Source organism: Dioscorea cayenensis, chromosome 5 (genome assembly GCF_009730915.1).
Source record: "Dioscorea cayenensis subsp. rotundata cultivar TDr96_F1 chromosome 5, TDr96_F1_v2_PseudoChromosome.rev07_lg8_w22 25.fasta, whole genome shotgun sequence".
Lineage (NCBI taxonomy): Eukaryota > Viridiplantae > Streptophyta > Magnoliopsida > Dioscoreales > Dioscoreaceae > Dioscorea > Dioscorea cayenensis.
Genome location: NC_052475.1, coordinates 3,183,218 through 3,197,625, shown reverse-complemented (window position 1 = coordinate 3,197,625; position 14,408 = coordinate 3,183,218). Strand labels below are relative to the sequence as shown.

Genomic DNA, 14,408 nt, shown 5'->3' with positions numbered 1-14,408 from the left:
TCTATCAAGCATAGCGGAGAAGAAGACAGCGAAGGAGATATGGGATCACCTCACTAAGTTGTACGAGGCCAAGTTACTCCATAACAAAATTTTCCTTAAGAAGAGACTCTATACTTTGCGTATGGCAGAATCTACTTCAGTGACAGGGCACATGAACACACTAAACACTCTATTTTCCCAACTCACATCATTGGGACATACAATAGAGTCGGGTGAACGTGCAGAAATTCTACTCCAAAGTCTACCAGATTCGTATGATCAACTCGTTATTAACTTAACAAATAATGTCCCCACGGACAGTCTAGTCTTTGACAATATTGCAGCTGCTGTTCTGGAGGAAGAAAGTCGCCGCAAGAACAAGGAAGACAAGCTAGCAAGTTCACAACAAACGGAGGCTTTAATGGTGACAAGAGGAAGACCAACAGAACGTGAATCCAGTGGAAGCTACAATCGTGGTAGATCAAAGTCAAGGAGTAAGAAGACTTTCAAGTGTTACCGCTATGGCAAGAAAGGTCACTTGAAGAAGGATTGTTGGAGTCTAAATAAGAAAGATTACAATCCTCAAGGGAATATTGCAAACATTTCAGATGATAGAGAGGCCATGGTGTGTGAAGCAGCAACTACATCAGATAAAAGATTTACTGATGTATAGCTTTTGGATATTACAACCACTTTTCACATGACCTTCAGAAGAGAATGGTTCCATCATTATGAACCTATCTCTGGGGGATCTGTATACAGCTGTAAAGATCAAGCCTTGAAGATCGTTGGTATTGGCACCATCACACTGAAGATATACGATGGCACGGTTCGGACCATCCAAGAAGTCCGACATGTGGAGGGCCTCAAGAAGAATTTGTTGTCTATAGGACAACTTGATGATCTTGGTTGCAAAATTGAAGTTCAAAACAAGATCATGAAGATAATTCGAGGAGAGCTTGTATGCATGAACAGAGAGAAGATAGCTGCAAATCTATACATGCTGAAGGGAGAAACTTTGTAAGAAGGAGAAGCTTCAGTTGCCACAAGTAGTCCAAGTGAAAGATGCACAATGACTTGGCACAGAAAACTTAGATACATGTCAGAACAAGGAATGAAGATTCTTGCAGAGAGGAATCTACTTCAAGGTCTCACAAAGGTAATACTACCCTTTTGTGAACATTGCATTGTAAGCAAGCAGCATCGACTCAAGTTCAACACATCTAATTCTAGAAGCAAAGCAATTCTAGAATTGGATCACTCTGATGTGTGGCAAGCACCGGTTACATCCCTGGGAGGAGCAAATTACTTTGTATCATTTATTGATGACTATTCCAGGAGATGTTGGGTGTACCCTATCAAGAGGAAGACTGATGTGTTTCAAGTCTTCAAATTTTACAAAGCGCGGGTAGAACTTGAATCTGGCAAGAAGATCAAGTGCTTGAGGACTGATAATGGAGGAGAATACACTGGTAAAGAATTTGATGAATTCTGTAAGCAAGAAGGCGTTAAAAGACAGTTCACTACAACATACACTCCTCAACAAAATGGAGTGGCAGAGCGGATGAATAGAACTCTGTTGGAAAGAACAAGAGCTATGTTGGTGTTGGTTATGATTGAAGATTTGAAGAATGCTGAGAAAAAGTTGAAACTGTCCTGGTGGTATTAGTTTTGATTTGAAGGGCTTTTGTGTCTTTTCAAGTGTTCAAATTACAGGTAAATTCGTTAGTTGATGGTTGGAAGAAAATGAATGGATGTGATGGGTTTCATCAGGGAAAATGAGTAAGTTCGAGGCAGATGCAGAAGCAAAGAGTTGGGAAGAAATGAACGGCTGAGATTTGATAATCACATATAATATTGTTAGTTCGAGGCAGAGTAGTGGATTGGATGAAGAGCGGTGGAGTTGATTTGGTTCAGACGCGTGAGTTATGACTCACCTGTTTCATTTTAGTCACTGATATTTTGTATAAAAGGTTGTTCTAAAGTTTTTATAAGTTTAGTGAGAATGTTTTTTCTGTTTTTTCTTGAAGCCACTTCTTGTATGAATTTTTCAGCTTTAACGAGTGAGTTTTTGTCCAAAGTTTGTATAAGGAAGTTGTTGATCGTGATCTTAACACTGTGTGTATTGAATTTCAGAGGCAACCGAGTTATATACAGTCTGGTATTTTTATTATAAGGTTGTTGTTCTATGTTTTGCTGTTTTCTTGTGTTCTTGTGCTTGTGTGATTTTTCCTGATCAAGTGGCTGAGTTTTTCAAGTTTCTTTATATAAGAAACTTGTTCTTCTACAACTAAATTCTCTTCGTAGTGAATATCAGTTGGGAGCTGCAGGCTTAGACAAGAAGTTCTGGGCAGAAGCAGCCAGCACCGCCTGTTATGTGGTGAATCGGGCCCCATCAATTGCAATCGAGTTGAAAACACCGATGGAGATGTGGACTGGTAAGCCAGTTGATTATTCAAACCTTCATATATTTTGAAGTCCTGTATATGTAATGTACAATACCCAAGAAACTATAAAATTGGATCCCAAATCCAGAAAATGTATGTTCTTAGCATATGCTGATGGTATTAAGGGGTACTGCTTATGGGATCCCACTGCTCATAAGGTTGTAATCAGCATGGATGTTATCTTTATAGAAGATAAAGAACAAGAGCAAGTAGATGGTGAAAGCACAGAGACTACAACAATACAGGTAGAAAAAGAAGCTGAAGCTACACCAGAGCACAAGGTACAAGAGCCAGCTGAATCTGAAGTTCCAGAAGTTCGGCGGTCAACTCGTACAAGAAAGGCACCAAGTTGGCATTCTGACTATATTATGGAGAGTAATATTGCATACTGTTTTCTAACTAAGGATGGAGAGCCATCAACTCTTTAAAAAGCACTGAACAGTTCAGATGCATCTCAGTGGATGGCAGCAATGGAAGAAGAAATTAAATCTCTTCATAAAAATAGGACATGGGAACTGGTGTCGCTACCACAAGGGCGAAAACCCATTGGCAACAAATGGGTCTACAAGATCAAGCGCAATAGTGATGATCATGTAGATTGTTACCATGCTAGATTGGTGGTGAAAGGATATGCTCAGAAGGAAGGTATTGACTTCAACGAAATATTTTTACCTATGGTTCGACTTACAACAGTCCGAGTAGTCCTGGCGATGTGTGCTACATTTAACTTGCAGCTTGAGCAGTTAGATATCAAAACTGCATTTCTTCATGGAGATCTTGAAGAAGAAATTTACATGCTCCAACCAGAAGGCTTTGAAGAAAAAGGTAAAGAGAACTTGGTTTGCAGGTTAAACAAATCTCTGTACGGTATAAAGCAGGCACCAAGATATTGGTACAAGAGATTTGATTTCTTTATCATGAGCCTTGGATACAGCAGATTCAATACAGACCCTTTTGCATATGCCAAGAGGTTTGAAAAAGAAGATTTTGTCTTCTTGTTGCTGTATGTTGACGACATGTTGGTAGCAGGCCTCAACAAAGATCGTATCAAGGAGTTGAAGTCACAATTGGCTAGGGAGTTTGAAATAAAGGACTTGGGACCGACAAACAAGATTTTAGGGATGCAAATTCACCGAGACAGAAATAATAGGAAGATTTGGCTTTCTCAGAAGACTTATCTAAAGAAGATCTTGCGATGGTTCAACATGCAAGACTGTAAGCCAATTTCTACCCCACTTTCTGTTAATTTCAAGTTATCCTCAAGTATGTGTCCTAACAGTGAAGAAGAGAGGATGGAGATGCCTCGAGTACCGTATGCATCAGCAGTGGGAAGCCTAATGTTTGCCATAATCTGTACAAGACCAGACATTGCACATGCAGTGGGAGTGGTAAGTCGGTACATGGCGAATCCTGGTTGAGAGCATTGGAGTGTTGTTAAGAGGATTCTTAGATATATAAAGGGAACCTCAGATGTTGCATTATGTTATGGGGGATTTGACTTTACTGTGAGTGGATATGTTGATGCTGATTATGCAGATAATCTTGATAAAAGCAAATCCACTACTGGATATGTGTTCACAGTAGCAGGTGGAGCTGTGAGCTGGGTTTCAAAACTACAGTCAGTCGTGGCTATGTCAACGACAGAAGCAGAGTATTTAGCAGCTACACAAGCTAGTAAAGAAGCAGTATGGTTGAAGATGGTGTTGGAAGAACTCGGGCATAAACAAGAGAACATCACTCTATATTGTGACAACCATAGTGCATTGCATCTTGCAAGGAATCCAACATTTCATTCAAAGACAAAACATATCAAAGTTCAGTACCACTTTGTTCGTGAGAAAGTGGAAGAAGGTACAGTGAACATGCAAAAGATCCATACCAAGGACAACCTAGCAGACTTTATGACAAAAGCAATCAACACTGATAGATTCATATGGTGTCGATCCTCTTGTGGTCTGACGGAGACGTAAGCAACATCGAATGGCAAGATAGGAAAAATGGTGTGAAGATCTGATTGTTTTTCAATCAAATCTTCAAGTGGGAGAATTGTTGGCCCAAAACTAACTCCTCTTAAACCATCAACCCAAAACCAATGGCACATAAAAAGAAACTAATGGCTTACTTAAATCATCAGCTACCTAAACCATGATCTTAACCCATGGATTAATGCCCATATGTTAAAGGAAAATGGTGGTTTTAGTTGGCCTATAAATATGTGAGGTTCTCATTCCATCAACACACAACTTGAGTGAACAACCAATTGAAGAAACAAGTGAGAGTGAGAGGAAATTAGAGAGAGAAGAAAAGTGTGGAAAAATATTTTGAGAGTTAGTCCAATCTCCTAGTATAAGAGAGAGTTTTGGTTTTCTCCTTGTTATTAGAGAGAGTTTGTAACTCTTGAAATTTTCCCACTTAGTAAATTCTTCCATCTTTGCTCAGTGGTTTTTTACCCCTAATTATTTAGGGGTTTTTCCACGTATATCTTTTGTGTTCTTTTATTTTTCAAAGATTATTTTTCATTTATTTTTCTCTCTGTGTATTCTCTATTCGGTCCTATATTTTACAACATTAATATTTTTAAAAACGTTTATTAACAACTACCTGATTTGTTGACGAACTGAAAATATTGACCCAAATTTAATTCATTTATTAAAAAAAAATTTAGCAAAATTTTAAAATTAAATGTAAGTAATATGATAACAACCTTCAAGATTAATTGGCATCTGGGTCCTCTGTGAGATCATTTCACAGTTGGTGAGGGATCGATCATATAAGGTGAAAGCACAAGTGGGTGAAGATACTAACTCTCCGTCTATGCACATTTTTATTTTATTTTTATAATTACATATTAAAAAAAATATAAGTAATGGTAGAAGTAGTTAATTAATTTAGCCAACTTGATTAATAAAATTGTAATTATGCTAACTATATTTTGTTTCCTTGTTCATTTTTATTTTTATTGGTGAATACTTAAAATATTTTTATGGTGTTTTTCGTATTTCATATTTTTTTAGAGCATTTAATATAATCGTTAACTATACAATATGCAAATATATTATTATTTTATTTACTTTCTTTAATGTCATCAAAGTAGTCCATATCAGCATGTGTATGTTTATTTTAAGAATCTAAAAATAAATAAATAAGAAAAATAGATAAAAATAATCATAGATTGTACGCTAAGTTGCCATCATATTGCATACTTAAAAGTATAAAGACAAAAATAATAAAAAGACATATAAATAATAAATAGACTATTTTACATATTTTAAAATATAAAAAAATAAAAATATTAAAACAAAATACAAGTTGGACATCTGAAGTGGCTTGACATAATCCCAAAGGGCATTTATGTAAAATAAGAACTCTTCAAGGGCATATAAGTAATTATAACTTTCATCTTAAAATTAAGAAATGATCTTATAATTTAATAAACCATGATCATTGGTTAATGGTGATGGTCCAACCTCAGTAGTGATGACAGTTGTATAAACAGTAATTAAAATTAAAAACAAATAAAAAGATGGTTAATATTATTGCTAACATTTAAGATGATTACAGTGTGCAGCACCAAACACCAACCTCAATAATCAAAGACCTAACCTAGTCTCCTACAAACCTATTTATAAATATTATATATATAATTTTTAATACTTCTCTTTGACCTCTGTCTACATTAATTAATGATTTAAAAAAAGTGAAACATATGAATACAAAATTTATAAATGTTTATTATTAATCATTAAATCTCGATCCAATGATGATAAATTACAGTAATTATTATTTAAAATAGTGATTATTGTTATAGATTTTTTTATTTATGGACGTTTATTAAGGATATATAATGATATATAATTTAATAATAATTTATTTAATGTAACAATGGGTGTGATGTTTCACTTTCATGGTGCTGATGCGCATGAGCACATTGGATTCTAGTTTTTAAGTGGGTCCCACCCAAAGTTGGGCCCATCCTTACTTTTCTGGCCTTCTTTTTAAGGTTTTGCCCAACTTGACCTTGGGCCTGAGGATCGTTATTGGGCTTCTTCTCATTTTTCGTTTTCATTTTTGCTTTTTTTTTTTTGGGGTTTTTTATATATACCCTTATAAAAATATATAATTATATAGATATATATATTTTATTTTAGTGATATATATATACATTTAAGTCTTCCCACTAGACATGTCTCATTAATGTTTCATTATTCATATTTAGTTGGGGAGCTAAAATAATTTTTTTAAAACATTCTAAAATAATTTTAGCAATAAATAATTGAATTAATTTTATTGCTGAAAGGATTGAGCAACACATGTTTTTTTCTTGTCACAAAAGCTATATGTACTTTTAAATAATTTATAGAATTATGAATGCTATTTTAGTGGTTCTTGAATTTTTGTGAATTTTTTATATTTTTCAATATAAATCTCTCATAATAATTGTGGAGTTAGTTATAGAAAATGATTTGGATAATTAGTATGCTATTTATAGATTTTGGTTGGATGTATATAAATGAAATCCACTAAAATGTTTTTAAATTGAGTATAATATTCTGAAAAGTACAAATAATTTTATGACAGACATTGCGCAAAAAAATTCTAATATTTTCTCATTATTATTTTTTTAATTTTTCACCAAAAAAAAATCTTTGTAAAACTTTATTGCAAAGTATTCGCATATGGTAAATTGAAACACAAGAGCTGATGATAATTGGAAATGCAATTACACACTTTAGAAGGGTTATAATGCAATTAAATAATTTTAAAAAAGGGTATCTAATGTAAAAAAGTCCAAAATTAATGAATCTGGGGGCCCAAGAAGAGGGGCCTCCATTCTTTATTGGGCCCTCACTGGGCCCTCTTCATTCCCAGCTTTACAAGGGTGTTTTGGTAAATTCAGTTGGAGCAATCATTTCACAAAGCCGAAATAAATTCCGGTTTGGAATCCGTAGGTATAAAAATTGAGGTTTTGGAAATAAGAAAAAAGAAGGGGAAAAAAAAACACTGAAAAGAAGAAGGGAAAGGAGCTGAGAGAAAAGCAGCAGAGGAGTTGGAGAAAAGAGCAGCATTGATTCGGAATCCATCGAAGAGAGCTTGATCTGTGGATGAGAATACTTCGAGGTATCTCCATTGTTGATCCGAATCCAAGATTTGTGTGAAAAATTGCGGATTTTTTTCAGCTGTTTGTTTGATGTTTTTATGTTTTGGTAATGTTTTATTATTTTATGGATTATTTGTTGATATTAGGGTTTGTGGTTTGATCTGAATGTGTTAGTAGTTGGAGTTTTGGGGGGTTTTATTTTTAGGTGATTTGTTGCACTGTTGCATTGCGGATTGATTTGGTGTGGATTTGGGGGTGGTTTGTGAGGAATGGTTGTTAGATAAAACTGTTTGTTTTGTTCTTTGTTTCAGTTGTTGATTTTTCATGGTATGGGGCTTGTGAAATTTTTGGTTTTTTAGTCTTCTATGAAATGCTGCAATGGCTTTTATGGTGTTTGTTTTAGAAAATATTCCAAAATGATCTTTTTCTGGTAGTTAAACGCGTTCTGCTTTGATCGGGCTAATGGGACAAAATGGAAAATGCCAAAAATGGAGAGTTTTGGTTAAAGTTTTAGTAGATTTTTAGTTTGAGCTTCGTGGAAGGTGTGATTCGAGGTCTCATAGCCAAGTGGCATGAATCTAGGTTGATCTTTTACTTATTTATTGCATGGAAAATGGAACGATAGGTTCATTGGCCATTTTGCCATTTTTTTCTAAAGAAATAATTATCACTTATCATCTGGCAACCATGATTTATTTTGCTTATTTTGTCTTCTTGTGTGAGTCTAGGATGAGTAGATTCACTTCTTAAACGGGAGATGACAAGGGAACATCTTATACTTGGATGTATCTGATCTTGTCTTTCCTAATTGAGTGAGGATTATTTTAAAATATTATAATGTAGCGTATTGTTGCTCTGGGTAAATTCTAGTTTGAACGCCATGCTTGGCTTTCCTACACAATCTAGATATGCCAATTTTAGCTCTGGGACTAGTTGTCATCAAATTCATCTACACCAGGAAACCATCAGAATAAAGGTTTTTTTGACACCAAACGAGAAGGCATTAGTGTATGTTCCAAGACTTATACTGTTAAAGTCCAAGCAGTAATGAAATGGTGTAGAACATTATTATTATTATGATTATTATTATAATTATTTTCAAAGGTTAATTTTGACATAATCTCATACAAAGGTAGTTTGGATATTTGATGACTTATGGACATTAGAACATCCATGGAGCTTTTTTTTTGTCATTGAAATATTGTGTGGTTGGTCAGGAAAGTTTCTCCATTTTAGAATTATCAGATACAACACTTCTGAGAGCTTTGTGTACATCATCAAATTAAAATTCCAACTAAGTTGCTGAGGTTATCCAATTGACAAGAGATCTCAAAGGCTATGTGGTATTTCAATGCATGGCATTTATTTTGAGTCGGCTCCACAGCCTAATCTTGTTGGTACATGACTTATATATTTTGAAACTTCACTTCATTGTTATGAATGCTACGAACTGCGCTCCATGGGGTTTCCTAGTTATTATCTCCTATTTCTATGCACATTATGCTGATAATATGGTGTCTCATAGGTTTTCTCAGAGATCCTACGGTGGTCTGCTCAATCAGGAAAATTAGTAGCATTTTCTTGAGGGGATTGGGTGCCTTAGGGCACTTCATTAGTCAGCTACCTATGTAATCTCAGGGTTGAAGGGATATGGACAAGTTTACAGCTGCTTATTATCTTAAAGGTGAGTTATTGGATAACTATATCAATCTAGACTAATGTCTTCATCATAAAATTGGCTAATTTTACAGTTTTAGTGCCCTTTGTGCCTCTAAGGCACTTCATTTTAAAAGTTATGAAAACTAGTATCATTATGTTTTTAATATTTGACATTTCTTCTTTGATTAATGAAGCCTGGTCATTTTATTTGGTATAAAATTGCATTTGCATTTGTTTGCCTTTTTTAATCTTTAACCTAATTTGGTGTCTTTTTTGTTCTAGCATTTGTCTTCTTTTTACCTTTTAAAACAGTTTCCACTATATGTTTGACTTGCACTCCAGCATTTCTTAGTCGATGACATCTTGTTGCAGGTACAGTGTACCGCCAATTACTGGTTTTGACGATTTGGATTTGTGTGTCGCAAGATGTAGTGTCAGAGAAAACTGAACTTCAGAGGAATTCTCATGCTCCTGACAAATTTGTGCTGTCAGATCCACCTATTGGCCTCTTCAAGCCAATAGAAATTTCACCTGCTGTTATACCTCGGAATCCATATCCAGTTGAACCACTACCACCCATGTATCCTTCCTTCCCAAGTACATATGAGCCAATCTTGACGGGGAAATGTCCTGTGAATTTTTCTTCAATCTCAAGTATTATGGAAAAGACAGCATCAGATTGTTCAGCACCTTTAGCGGGTCTGGTTGGAAATGTGATTTGTTGCCCCCAGGTTAATAGCTTGATGCACATTTTCCAAGGTGCCTACAGCAGTGAATCTAGTTCCCTAGTTCTACATCAGATAGCAGCAGATGATTGTTTTTCTGATATTATTAGTATATTAGCCAGTAGAGGGGCAAACAGTACTATCCCTAGACTATGTTCAGTGAAGTCATCAAATCTTACTGGTGGTTCCTGTCCTGTGAAGGATATAGCTACATTTGAGAAAATAGTTAACACAAGCAAATTATTAGATGCATGCGACCCAGTTGACCCTCTTAAGGAGTGCTGCAGGCCGATTTGTCATCCTGCAATTATGGAAGCAGCACTTCACATTTCATCAGGAGGAAGTAGCACTTTAGATAACACTAATATGAGTGCTACTGGTATTGATGTTATTAACGACTGCAAATCGGTTGTATACGCATGGCTTGCCAGGAATCTCTCTCCAGAAGATGCTAACTCCGCCTTTCGCATATTGTCTGGTTGCAAGGTGAACAAAGGTATGTTGCAGATTGTTTTGCTGATGTTTTTGCATAGTGAATTCCTTTCCATTCTTTCGCTAAATGAAAATGAGGGAGAAGTTACACTTGTGATTTACCCGTACAGACGTGCAGATGTATAGAAATAACTTATCAAATATGCAGGGAATATATACTATGTGATACATGATGCTATTACTTGTTTCTGTTGGTACTCAGTTGTTTCCTTCTTGTGAGCTTGCCACCTAATCTAAAGAAGCACAATATTTTTCTTTCATTATCTCCACGAACAATAACGCATACGTATGCATGCCATGCATAGAATGTGCGTCTCTTCAAATTCAATTTTTTTGGCTCATATGTAACCACCTTCTTGTAGTTTGTCCATTGGAATTCAAGGAGCCTGCAGCTGTAATCAATGCATGTCGTGCTTCAGCCTCTCCCAATCCCCTTGTGTTGTGATTCATTAAATGCATACATTGCGGCTATACAGAAACAGATGCTAATAACAAATAGTCAAGCCATCAATTGTGCGACGTTGTTTGGCTCCATGTTACAGAAAGGTGGTGTTATGACAGATGTGTATGAGCTTTGTGATGTTGACTTGAAAGACTTCAGTCTGCAGGGTATATTAGCTATTTGTGTACCTTTTCCATTTATTCATTGTTGTAACAGATCTTTTGTTTCAATGTTACTAGTGTACTAATATTCTTTTTATTTATTTGTATGTTAATCCATGTTGTGACACCATGGCAGCTTATGGCCAACAAGGTTTGTATGTGCTTTCATAATGTTTTCTTGTTTCTTTGTGAATCTTGTGAATCTTATGGCAGCTAATGTTGGTATGTTTTAATGAATGTAGGTTGTCTGCTTCGAAGTTTGCCAGCAGATGTTATCTTTGACAATGCTACAGGGTTTAGCTTTACATGTGACTTGAGTGATAATATTGCGGCACCATGGCCTTCTTCATCTTCTCTATCAACTTTGTCCCTTTGTGCCCCTGGTGAGAATTGTTGAAAACGTAATTTCTTCAAGATATCATTTATTACTTGAGGGATATTATGGCAAGAATGAAATTAATGTGGATTTTGTGGATCTCAGAGATGTCGTTGCCCGCATTACCTTTGGCCCAGAACTCTGGAAAGTTAGGTATGCAGCGTATGCTCTATACCCCTATTTTATGAACATTTTATTTATGCCTGCAAGATATTTCCCCTTGACCGTATTAAGTTGCGATGCCCTTGTGCGGTTGAATTTATATACACCAAGCTTGCACTTAAAGGAAGGTCTTAAAACATTAAATTCTTGACATTCTGTATAAAGACAATATATGATCTAAGATTCTAAAGGGTGATGGTAAGCAAGTGTAGATTCTGGTAGTGATGGGCAGCAGTACAGAACAACATGAGACAATACAGTATAAAACATGACGTCATAAACAAAATAGATAATTTTATTATTTTTTATCTGTTTAGTATGCTATGGTAGAACAAAACACAAATTTGTCAAATGTCAACAATACCCTTACTATGGCTTTGCTTTCTCCAAATATCTTAATGTTGGATAATTAATGTATGAGTTATGATTTTAAATATTCAATAAAAAATCTTCATGTTCATCATAAAGAAACAATTACCTGATGAGTTAGAATAATTTTGATCAAAATATTTTTTCACCAATGTCCAAAAATAAATTGCAATTATTTTGATAGTGGTTTTCACCATGGTAATATTCTAAGAACCAAAACATGACTATATATATATATATATATATGCATGTATGTGTGCATGGATGCTATATGCCAGACAAAACAAGTTTATAGCATGCATTCCTAGCAATGCTATTTATGTAAATACTAATAATAGGACTGTTTGCGCATACAAGGCGTATATGCAATTACAAATTTATCAAGGACATAATAGAGAAATAACAAGTGTGTCTGTATAAAAGCTTTTTACTTCTGAATGAACATTTAAGATAAGATAGGGGTGAGCATGGGCCGGGCACCCAACTTGAACCTGAAAATTTTAACCTTATCTGAATATGTCAGATTTTTATATTTTTGTATATTAATTTGTCACTAACTAATTATGGAGTTCAATTTCAAATCAATCCAGCTTTTAATTTATACAGTAACTTTGTCTTTTTAATTACCCAATTTCATAAACACATGCACAATAGATATTGAGGGTATGCGATACATATATTATGCACACATACATATATATCACTTAGGGTCATGTATCCAATGGGAACTTTTTACCCCACCCCGAACCCTAACCCTAACTTGAACCTACTGATTTGGTTAACTGAATTTTTCGGTTTGGATTTTCAGGTTTTCTTGCCCATCCCTAATACATGACCATGAATAACAAATTTATTTTGTTTGTATAATGGTATGCATGGAAGAATCATGATGCAATGGGTACATATAAAAATGAGATTCAATATATTGTATACAACCTGAGCTTTTATAAGGGTATGCACTTCAAAATATCACATATATCTCCATAGAGAGAGAGAAAAGCAAGAGGTATAATTGGTGAAAAGGTATGCTTTGGGATGGAACAAATTTATCCAAGGGAGGTGATTTTTTGATAAAAGTTAAGATGCTTTTTGTTTAATGGGAGAAGACAAAATATGGTGTTTTGTTTCTTTCCAAAAAACATGTTATGACTTGTGAGAAATTTTGTGATATCCTGTCCATTTTATAAAATGCCCCCTTTCCCTTTCTCCTCATTAATTCTTTCATACAAAGGCTTCTGTGTTAATACCGTTATGTACTGAGCTAAATAATCTTACTTTTAAGTTTTTCTAGCTTTGGAGATTTACATCTATTTTGAATGAAAAAGCATATGAAGAAACTATCTTAAAAGACATAAGTTATATCTGCATCAAAGTTTCAATTTTTCTATTTCTGTTTTTTTTCGCGGAAATTGATATTTTCTCCTCATAATAACAACCATGACTATATCTGTGGGATCATGCAGGCAATAGCAAAAGTGGAGTCAGCATTGCTACATTCATTCTTTTGCATCTTATTTCAAGCATAACATTATAACTACGGGCTTGTGTTCCAAAAATCCGCCCAGCTGATTTTGCAGAGGCTGGAGGGAGATGTCTGTCCACAATCAGGTTTAGTGTATAAATTCATTATCTCCACTTTCTTGTATAGCAGCCGTTTTTGGCAGGCACGTTGCTCATATCAGAACAGAGAGAGCTGTGGTGGTTTATTCAGAGTCTTTTGGTTTTGAGCCTTGAGCAAATTGTCGAAAGACACGGAAGAGCAATTGGCAGGGATACCATTTGTTCGCCAGAGCAAGAGGTGAAATACTAAGGTATATGTGTTTGATTTTCACACTGAGAAATTTGTGTTCTCTATTCATTCAAAGTCCTCCCAGCTTCATCAGAGTGTAGCAGAGGCACCCTTAGTAGCTTGCGGTCGGGAACTGTTGTTTGGACACACGGGGGTATCAACAATACGCTCTTGTCATCTTTTTGACTGAATTTTTGCTCTGCATTGCATTGCATTCATTGGATTCGTAATTTTCACTTTGTTCTTATATACTTAAAAAAAGCATTCCCACTGCTGTTGCTCTTTGCACTTCATTTACAGTTAAAATCTTTTTGCCCACAAGCTCTGGTTTTATTCCCTTTGGAGATTTTTTGAAATGAATATGCAGTCACTAGTTGATTGTTCTTTTGTTCTTCAGTGTAATTTTCTTTTGTGCAGGTACCTCTACTCATTGTATAATTGATAAGGTTTTTGACATACATGTCCATTTTTCTAGTTTGTTCTTTCATTCCTGGGAAAAGTTATTTATATCTATATATACACACACACTTGGATCCTTTTAATTATATATTATTTTACCATCTTTATAACGGGAGAGGTTAAAGTTGATATTTGATTTTCTTTTCAGAAGTTTGAATCTGTGATTTATTTATATTTTTCTATATATTTAAAAAAAATTTATAATAAGTGAAAAGAAACTGTAAGTTTTTAATACTCTCTGGAACTGGAA

General features: G+C 34.9%; 1 protein-coding gene across 1 annotated transcript; it reads left to right on the top strand.

Moving 5' to 3' along the window:
• The first annotated feature begins 7,408 nt into the window (after positions 1 to 7,408).
• On the top strand, positions 7,409 to 14,087 carry LOC120261929 (uncharacterized GPI-anchored protein At1g61900). Its single transcript, XM_039269950.1, is given in 9 exon segments — positions 7,409 to 7,544; positions 9,050 to 9,208; positions 9,556 to 10,404; positions 10,763 to 10,830; positions 10,832 to 11,009; positions 11,140 to 11,154; positions 11,246 to 11,386; positions 11,485 to 11,532; positions 13,374 to 14,087. Coding segments are annotated over 8 exon segments (1,404 nt in total). The 5' UTR covers positions 7,409 to 7,544; positions 9,050 to 9,174; the 3' UTR covers positions 13,445 to 14,087.
• The last annotated feature ends 321 nt before the right edge of the window (positions 14,088 to 14,408 follow it).